The following is a 10,627-nucleotide window of genomic DNA, read 5'->3' as shown; positions in this document are numbered from 1 at the left end:
CATTTAGGGCAGTCATCTCTTGCTTCAGCTTGGAGATCTCATGATCTCTTTCTTTCACTAGGTCTTCAGCTTTTCTCCGGTTCTCAAGCTCTTGACACATCCGGATAGTCAGTCCTTCCAACTCCTTTCTCAGGTTGGAGTTTGATTCATTCAACTTATTTACTTCAGCAATTAGGGCTTCCATGTCTGCTTCATCTAAAGAACTATTTTCAGATAGCTCCATCAACTTTTCTGCATGTTCTCTTTGTTTTGCTTGAGATGCCTTGTATTTGACCATAACATCATCATAGGCTTGCTCAGACTGAGTGAGCCGGTGGGTAAGTTCCCTCAATGTGTATTCCCCCATATCTCTTTCCAAGTGGTTAAACTTATAGAAAGGTTGGCTCTAATACCAATTTTTGAATACTAAGAGGGGGGGGTGAATTAGTATGCCAAAAACCTTCGCACTTAAACACTTTGCAAGACTAGCAGTAAACCGGTAAAACAGTTTAACAGACAAACTAGTTAACAAACATGCAATCCAAATAGCTAATAATGCATTTACCCACAGAAGCACAAACACCATAACACAAGATATTTTGACGTGGAAACCCAAATGGGAAAAACCACGGTGAGATGGAACTCACAAGTCACTATCTGCAGAATAGGAACCAAATCGGTTAAGGTCTTACAGTGTTCTTTACTAGAACAGATCCTGTTAGGAATCTCAATCTTTGTTAGGAGACAAGTCCTATTAAAGACTACCTTGCTAGAGGATTTTAGATCCACAGATGTGAACCACCTTGTTAGAGGATTTACAAGAGGCTTTTGGGCCTACCCGGTTAAGGGCTAAAAACTTGTCAAAGATGTGAGTAATCAACAAGTGTTTGATCTAGCTAATAGCATTGACTGCTCGGTTAGATCCTTGATAGCTCATTCTTAATGCACTATTGCATTACTTCAGTCTTCTACACATTCATAATCTCTCCAACTCCTCAACCCCCTTAAACCCTAGCCGCAATATCAACTATCGCAACAACAATAACAACAACAACCTAAAACCCTAGACATGATGTCCTTATAAAGGAAACTGATTTCATGTCGGTCCAATAGGATTACATCACAATTTCCTAGGTTCAATGAACCTAGACATACTAGGTATTACGTCACAAAAAGCATCGCTATAGTATCGGCACCACCAAACAATCGGTGGGTAACTCATCACAAAGTATTACCGGTTCATACAAAGTGCCGGTTGCCGGTTCGACAAAAATGAAGACTGGTAGAAATGTGTTACGTCGCTTTAATCCCTCGTACCGCTTGAGGTCAACATGTCGCTTCAGACTGGGAAACACATTCTGCAAAACATCAATAGTCTAAAGACTATAATACAACATACTGGTTGGAACAAATACCGGTTGTGTTTTAACTCATACATATAAAGAGGATCTCAATGCAAGTGTGTGTCCATCAATGACAATCACAACATAAACATCAAAAATGCCAACACCTCTATGATAGGACAACAACTTGAGGATCTATAAAAAATGAAAGAAGATTTGCAAAAAATGAAGGAGGATGCAGAGAATATGTGCCTAGAAATTAGAAAGGCAACAATTTTAAATCACTAATAAAATGCTAATTGGATGAGGTGCATGCCTTCTATTCTTTTGTATTCTAGTTGTGCACCCAATTGGGTGAAATTCTTTCATTCTTCCAGTCATTGAGAACCACATGGTTTCCAAAATCCACCATGTTGAAAGAAGTGCTCTTAGCGGTTAAGAACATATCCTTTGCACCCAAGATTGTGGGGACAACATGGAAAAATTATAACATAGTGATAAAGGAGCTCCTACATATTGAAGATGAAGACAAATTATTAAAGGAGAAGATGGCATCATTTAGGGGTCTTCAAAAATGGGATATCCCCAAGATTTTGACTGAGGATAACCAAATCAAAGATTTGGACAAGTAAAAAGTTGATTTTGAAGAATCAATAAATATATTTTTGAGTCATTTAGTGGGAGGAGACCCCACCCAAAAGGATACATATCATTTAATCATTGAAAGAATTCTTGATATTGATTCTTTTTATCACAAATGTATTGTAGAAGTTGCAACTATACCTACTCACAAGACAAAGGAAGCAATAAATAAGTTGCAGGATTTGAAAACTTTTGCCTGACCCATTGTAGAGAAAATGGATAGTTGGCACAAATAGTATTGCTTGCTTAAAGAGGAGGAGCCAAAGGAAGAGGAGTAGTCACTATTTTTGCCTTTTTTGTGTCTGCCACATTCTTTCTGCAGGTTTCCATTTTTGCAAGTATCTCTTGATCACACAATCAACATGTACCTGGCCAAGTCTCATGCAGCCTCTAGCGCCAACTTTTAAATTTTGACAGTGACACAAGATGAGGAATGAAGACATGTCAGCCCCACCCCTTCTAGGCCTGTTACACTATTTCCAAGAAGTTGTTATTGCAGCCACCTTCCAGCCCCTCTCCCAAGGGCAATTGTTTTTAATGTAGTTATAAAAGATGCCTTTTGGCATACTCCATTGTATTTAGCAATTATTTTTGACAAGTGTCTTACTCGTCTTGAACCTCATTTTTCTCCCTTGTCCCATAAAAGGGAAATCAGGGCCAGTAAGAAAAGATTCTAAACATTTTGACAAGTAGAATGTATTAGGAGCTGAAAGCAATAGAGAAAGATGTCTTTCTGCAAATTTGTTGTGAACAATTTTCGTGATGTACCTTATCTTTTTTTAAATCAATAGAAGAAATTAGTTTCAGATTTCTCCTATTATCTATGTATGTGTTGTATGAGTTATTGTGTTAATGACACTGTAATCTGTCTTCTCTAATGGACAATGTATGCTCTTAGTAATAGGTCTCTTTCAAGTAAAAGAGTTAAATTTTGTTATAAGAATATTGCAACATGTATGTGGGTAAATGTGATTGAATTTGTGTTGATTTCAGTTGAACATTGTATGCAAGGCATCAAATGTTTAATGAAGGGTTGTAATGTTGAGATACAACATAGTTGTTCATGATTTGCCTACAGTTAGACTCTATTTTCTATAGGATAGGCATTGGTCTTCTCTTTCAAATAGTTTCAGGGTCATTCATTGTCAAAATATCTTTTCAATTCTATTTGTAGGAGTAGGTGTAGACTTAGTGTTAGTATAGAAATCAGTCTCAATGGCTAAGTTAAGGTTTAAAACTAGGATTGCAGCCAAAGTCTAGAGTTCATAAGATTTCCTTGGTACATTTTCATTGGAAAATATACTATACAATAATGTCTGTGTGTGTGTTGAAATAACTTGTTTAGGCATTGTTGAGGTACACCCACCTTATTCCTATAGAGCCAAAAGTGTAGAAGATTTCAGTCCTGAGACTGAATCTTGTTCGTTGTCTAGGTCTCATCTTAAACTTGTTGATGAGAAAGTGACTAATCCTCTAGGGTCTAGGATCTGTTGATTTGGGAACCAACAGATCTAAAGGTATTATGCTGAATAAAATGAGACAGTACGAAATGACAATAGTTTAAAGGGAAACAATAATACCATTTGCATACCATCTCAAGTTGGTACTCTACATTTTGTTTAGTTTCTCTTTGAAATGGATTCTTGAATTTCTTAACTCACTTTCATTAATTTATTTTTTCCCTTAGGTTTAAGATTAGGTGTTATAGGGTGTAAATTTTGGTTTTGATAATTAAAGAATTTGAAATAGATATGTTAATTTGAGTGTAATGTAGTTCATCTCAGTAATATTTTTTAAGTATAATAAGTTTTTGTACCTAAACTTTAAGAACAATATTTTTAATGGTAGGAAATGATAAAGTTTACTATTTCACTAACATATCTAGAGAAATATAATTTGGAAAATAAAATAGAACAATTACTCAATTGCCTTCTAAAAGCCACTCCAAACTTGAAGAATTTAAAATTTTGCATGCTAAAATCCCTGGATAGCATAATTTAAGTGGGGATTTGTCGATAATTGCTAAGTTTTCTAAGACCTTACATAAATGAAATATTTTTAGTTGCAATATAGATTGACATCTGTAATTGCCAAATCTATAGATCCACAAAAAGCATATTAAGATGTATAATATATTGACATATTATTTTAAGAGTAAGGCATATATAAGGATTTTGGATCACACTAAAGTAAAAATAGAAACAAGGATATACAAATATTAAGATGACATTCTACAATTTTTTACTATTTTCTTTCTTGAATTGAGTGATAGATTTTAATATGTATGTTTTGTTTTTTAGAGAGCCGAATCATTTTTCATATTTCAAATACTTAATTTTGACTTTCATATTTCTAATATTAACTATTATTTTTTTATTACTAAAATGTATGTATCTATTTTTTACTATTTTAGTTCAATCAAATCGAGTGAAGTTGGTTAATATAGATTTTGTGAAATGAGTTTTTTATATATTAGTTTCTATTTCTCATTTGCATCTAATACTTTCAATAGTATTATAAAGAGAGGGGTTGTACATTGCACAAAAAATGTTTAAAAACTTATTTCCATCTCTCAATTGTAATTTATATTATGCTTCAATTCTTCTAAAATTACATACACATCTACAATTGAAATGTTGCATTATGCTCAAATAGTTTGAGATATACTTGAGTTTTGTCTTTTTGGCCATGGCTAAGATTATGTTAAGGTCAACAATTTGACGAATATATTTTTGAACTAATTCTAAAAGTGGGTTGTTTGTGAAACCTCAAATGTACATTTTGGAAATAGTTGTAAACTGATCAATATAACAAGGAAGATGCATGAGTTAGCGTTATAAATAATCTTTGTGTGGTTAAGGTATTTTCAAAATAGTTTGTAAAATGATAAAAAAAAAAAAAAAAAATGGTCGATAATGAGATTTTTATTAATATATCAAAAATTTACATACTTCGTATCCATTGTGCCATCATAGAGCCAAAATCCAGAAAAGCAATGTCAAACTCCATACAACAGTCATAGCTACTAAAACTATAATCTATAACCCAAAAAGAACCCAACCATTCCCTATCACAAGCCACCCAATACATCCTAATACTATAAAAAACATCGACAATTATATCAAAAAACTTCCCACCACATGTCCAAAAACCACCCCAAACTATCCCGAAAGTCTTTTTACATAATAAACACAATTTTCAAAAGCTACAAAAAATTTCACAGAAATTTTTAGAAACTGCTATTTCTTTCCCATAGCTTTAAGAAATCAGTTTACCCAATAATCCTTGAGCTCAAATCATGCCTTAGAGTCCTTCATTGCCTCTGTAATCTTCTTTTCTTTCATGCGTTCACACTCCTTTTCGTGAAGGAAAAACTTATGAGAGTCTTGCCTGATGTAAGCTTCAGCCTTGCGCTCATCTTTGTTCATCCCCTTCGACTATTGAATGAAAGACATCAATTGTTGTGGTGTCTCCTTCGTTGACCCCTACTCCACCTCCGCGGGGAGAAAGCCAACACCCAAAATGGTATGACCAAGCACCGATTGTAGGCCAAAAAGCCAATCATCATCCACACACCCTTTCACCACCCACTCCACCTCTTCCTTCTTGCCCACCTCACGTCCCTGTGCCACTAGCATTGAAACTATGTCAATGTTTGTTCGATATCTATGTTCAGTCGTTAAGAAATCCTCACCAAAAGAGGACTTCTAATATCTCTAAGAAATTCTCCTCATCAAATTTGAACATACCCTTCAACCTCTTCTTAGGAATTTGTCCCATAAAGGCTAATTGTTATCTTGGGGTGATGAGAGAGAACGTAGCCTCCATTATTTGGGAACCTCGCCACTAGTAACTTCAACTACACTCCACATTGCTATCTCCACTTAATTAAATAGCCCCCAAATAGACCCCCGTCACATCTGATTGCCACCTCGCCAAATCATTAATGATCTCTAGGTGTGTCAACATACTTTACGTGCTCAATCCAAGATTGAGATCTCTAAAATCCTCTATCGTACTCGTTTCATTATTCAAGGAAAGTGCCCAATTCAGCAACCTGTCTGCTAGCTCGTCAAATGATCGCAATACATGACTTACTTCATAATCATCAAACGTTTCTAAAAGGGACTTGGAAACAGATACAAATATACTGAATTTCCAAGCATGGATCTCCCCTCTACTAATTGCATTAATAATTATTTGTGAATCACCTTCATGGTGGATATATCTTAGACCCATATTTTTACCCATTTTCAAAGCCTTGACTGTGGCTTGTGCCTCAGCTTCATTATTTGTGCCCTTGAGAGCTTGGTAGTCCCAATCGCAAGGATGCTTCCTTCCCAATCATGAGCCATGAACCCGACACCTAAGGGTCTGGGGTTGCCCTTGGAAACCCCATTCAAAATTTATTTTATACCACCTTGTCTTCGGTTTGGTCCATTCCACCTTCAATACCTTGCTCGAGGTCGGATGAGCCTGACAAGGCCCATTAATAGGCCTAAATTGATCATTGGAACAAGGAAGATGTATGAGTTATCTTACAAACCCGATGAATCACGTGTTCTTCCTTTTGAGAAGTATAATAAATTTTGACAAAAAAAAATACTTATTCTATACAACTCTTCAACTTTCATTCTAAAAATCTTGTTGGACACAATTCTTCAGCTTCCATTCTAAAAATCTAAACAAATCTAAAACTCCTTACAGTTTTCTTTTTCTTATAAATTTTTAAATAAGTTAATTTTTTCTTACAATCCCATCAACCTAATTTAATTACTCATAAATAATAATATATAAATTTCAAATTGAAAAGGCTCAAATAAGGAGGGTAAACTTATTCATGCTGAAAGACTGCGTTTCTGGTAATTAATAGTTGATTTATGGCTTGTGTACATATAGCCTCCTCTCCTCCCTCTATTATAACAGTCCTGCAACAAAACCATACAGATACTTCCTCAAGCCGATCTGCCAATGGGCTCAAGTTCAAACATAGAGGCATTTGTGTTAGCAGACAAATTCTTTTCATGGCCATCAAAATTCGTCGAAAAGAAGTTTGTAGAGTGGCTGAGACAGTAAACAAGGACTCCAAGGAAGTGGATATGTTGTGGAAGGAAGTGCTTCACACAACCAAGGTAGATTCACAAATCTATGTCAGACTTTTGCAGTATTGCACTCGAGTGAAGTCGTTGGCCGATGGGAAGAAAGTCCACACCCAGGTGATTCGTTCTGGGTTTCAGTCGGATACTTTTGTGCAAAGCATTCTTCTAAATATGTATGTTAAGTGCGCAAGTGTTTTGGATGCGCGCGATGTGTTTGACAAAATGCCTGATCGAAACGTGATAGTCTGGACTACAATGATCGCAGGGTACGTTCAGAACGGATATTATGAAGAGGCTTTGAAACTGTTGAGGCAAATGATGTGGGAAGGTGTCAGGCCAAATCAGTTCACGTTGAATAGTATTCTTACAGCGTGCACTAGTCTGACCATATTTTCAGGTGGGAAGCAGGTCCAAGGTTATGTTATTAAGAGCGGATTTGAGTTGGACGTAAGCGTGGGGACTGCCCTTATTGATATGTATGGGAAATGCAATACAGTAGAAGACGCACGCCAAGTGTTTGACAAAATGCCTCAACGAAATTTGATCTCCTGGACTTCCATGATTGCTGGCTACTCTCACAATGGTTTTGAGGAGAAAGCCCTGAAACTATATTGCCAAATGCTAGGATCCGGAGTAGAACCGAATGAATTTACTTGTGCTAGTATTGTCAGGGCGTGTGCTATGTTAATAGCCCCGGAACAGGGCAAACAGCTCCATACCCATGTCCTCAAATTAAGATTTGACTCAGATATCCATGTGGGAAATGCACTTGTTACCATGTATGCTAAATGCGGAATACTGGAAGATGCACTTCAGGTGTTTGATAAAATGCCTGAACGAGATTCAATTACATGGTCTGCAGTAATAACAGGCTGTGCTCAGAATAGACGAGGAGGAGAGTCCTTGATAATGCTCCGTCAGATGCAGGAGCTGGGATTTCAATCAAATCAATTCACTTTTGCTAGTACCCTTGGCGCTTGCGGCAGCTTGGCATTGCTTGAACAGGGAAAACAAATTCATGCTATCTGCATAAAAAGGATGTATTGGTCAGATGTGAATGTGGAGAATGCCCTTGTTACCATGTACTCCAAATGTGGGAGCATGGAGGAAGCGCAAACTGTGTTCAAAAGAATTTCTGTGCGAGATGTGGTTTCATGGAATGCGATAATTTCTGCATATGCTCAGCATGGCCGAGGCAAAGAGGTTTTTGAACTGTTTGAGCAAATGCAAGGTTCAGGTATAAAGCCTGATGACATCACTATGGTTTGCATTCTAGCGGCATGCAGCCATGTAGGGCTTGTAGATGAAGGACTCGTTTACTTTGATTCCATGAAAGATGAGTTTGGTATTACTCCTAGGCTGGAGCATTACGCTTGCATAGTTGACATTCTTGGTCGCGCTGGCCGCCTAAGTCAGGCAGAGGAAGTCATATCAAAAATGCATGTTAAACCTAATGCATTTGTATGGAAACCCTTGTTGGGGGCTTGCTGTATATATGGAAATATTGAGTTAGGAAAGGTTGCAGCAGAATGCATTCTTGAGTTGGAACCAGAAGATCCATCCACATACGTTCTGTTGTCAAATCTGTATGCTGCATCAGGATGGTGGGAGGAGAGGGAAAAGATAAGAAAATTGATGGACGACAGAGGACTGAAAAAAGAGCTTGGGCAGAGCTGGATCGAGGCTGGGAACAGAGTGCATACATTTATCGCAAGAGATAGATCTCATCCCCAAACGAAGGAGATTTATTCACTGTTGAAAGAATTAACCAAGCAAATGAAAGCAGCAGGCTATGTGCCCAATACAAGCTTTGTGTTGCATGATGTAGAGGAAAAGCAAAAGGAGCACTTGCTCAACTATCATAGTGAAAAGCTAGCAATTGCTTTTGGCCTTATTAGCACACAACCCGGCAAACCTATCAGAGTAGTCAAGAACCTTCGCATATGTGGAGATTGCCACACTGCTGCCAGGTTTATCTCCAAGCTGGTTAGGCGAGAAATAATAGTGAGGGATACAAGCCGTTTTCATCATTTCAAGGATGGCATTTGTACCTGCGGAGATTACTGGTGATTATGGAAATTGTGTTTGCATTTTTTGCAATACTTGGCACTGAATGCGAACAACCATTCTCCTCTTTGTGCATGCATGTGCACGCTAACATGGTAAATACAATTTCTTACTCTTAGCAGGAAGAGAAATAAGGAAGATTCAGTCATTCTTTATGGGTTGGTTTAATGGTGGAGAATTTGTATTCTCAAAAGTGAGATCACGAGTTCAAATTCTGCAGGGTAAGGAATGCACATCTTGTTTGTAGCACAGTTAGGTGTCCTCTCCATAGAATACAGGAAATCCCATATACTATAAATTATCTATAAACCCAAAATAGATTATTTGATATCATAAACTATAAAAAGATCCATTTCCATTTCAATTATTTTACTATGTGCATACAACTGCAAGAATGTACAGGAGAAAAGTGCTAATTTATTCCCAGTGAAGCCTGGATTAAAGCATTTCTTTTTTGGATTGCAGTGAAGCCTTAAAAAGTCATTTACAAAGGAGTTTCATGAAAATAGAATTTGTCTTCTCTCTACATGCAGCTAAGGATGTCGATTTTAGTAAATTCCATGAAAGCTGAGTATGACACCTCCAAGTGGAAATGATTGACGTTCATGTGAGGATATATTATAAGAAATATTATTTTAAAAAGTATTGAAGGGAAATGAGAACATCCTAAAAAGACCTTTGAGATTAGTATGCACCTATAGTATCATTTATTTATTTTAAATAGATTCCAACATGCTGATACAAGTATATACTACTATGCTAAAAAAGCAGAAACAGACATGGTTGATTTTCCACATTAAACCTTAAAGGAAAGATCATGCAATTTACAGATCTAAGAAAAATTCAGCATCATTTAAACGAATCATGAAACAAGAAGAATGAGACATAAAGAGAAAAATACAGATATATATGTGGAGAAAACCCTTTTGGTTAAAAAACCTACTCTCCAAAACAGTGAGCCAATATTATTCAACAATGAAGTTAAAATATATTTTCAGGCTTTCAATCTTTACATGGAGATTTACATCTTGCTCTTCTTTAGAGAAAATTTGGTAGCATAACCCCTATAAAATGAGCAAATCTCATCTCCTCAACTCCTAGCAAACACTTGTATTTATAAAGTTTACAATGCATTAAATGTCAAGTTTCCAAAGCTCACGCCTAAGCATGAAGATGCCACATAAAAGTTGTCAAATACAACTCACATGCAAAAAAATAACTTTCCAATTATCAACTCCTGCAACAATATGCAATTATCAATTAGTAAGAAATTGTAGACTACACTTCCACGGGTGTCCACATTCCATGTAGACTTAACATGAAATAGAAACTTCGTTTATGCATAATTCTTGCTTAATTTGCAACTTCAAAACTTGACTCTTCAAAGTGGGTGCCAAATTCCTAGAAAATAGAAATCCATGCCATACACTCACCTTCCATGTAAAATGCCACCTTACCTAGAGGTCCCACAAAGATGACATGGCATTACGAAATTAA

The 10,627-nt window shown here is 36.5% G+C and overlaps 1 protein-coding gene across 1 annotated transcript; it reads left to right on the top strand.

The window, feature by feature from the left end:
* Window positions 1–6,798: 6,798 nt before the first annotated feature.
* Window positions 6,799–9,594, top strand: LOC131030800 (pentatricopeptide repeat-containing protein At3g24000, mitochondrial). Its single transcript, XM_057961718.2, has one exon. It carries the CDS (start codon window positions 6,845–6,847, stop codon window positions 9,131–9,133), a length of 2,289 nt encoding a protein of 762 aa, XP_057817701.2. The 5' UTR covers window positions 6,799–6,844; the 3' UTR covers window positions 9,134–9,594.
* The last annotated feature ends 1,033 nt before the right edge of the window (window positions 9,595–10,627 follow it).

The sequence above is a fragment of the Cryptomeria japonica genome, chromosome 4, assembly GCF_030272615.1.
Source record: "Cryptomeria japonica chromosome 4, Sugi_1.0, whole genome shotgun sequence".
NCBI lineage: Eukaryota > Viridiplantae > Streptophyta > Pinopsida > Cupressales > Cupressaceae > Cryptomeria > Cryptomeria japonica.
The sequence above is the reverse complement of the archived record's forward strand: the minus strand, read 5'-3'. Positions and strand labels throughout refer to the sequence as shown.

Excerpts from the sequence above, each read along its gene's own strand:
- LOC131030800 (XM_057961718.2), top strand. The coding sequence starts at position 6,845 with ATGGCTTGTGTACATATAGCCTCCTCTCCTCCCTCTATTATAACAGTC.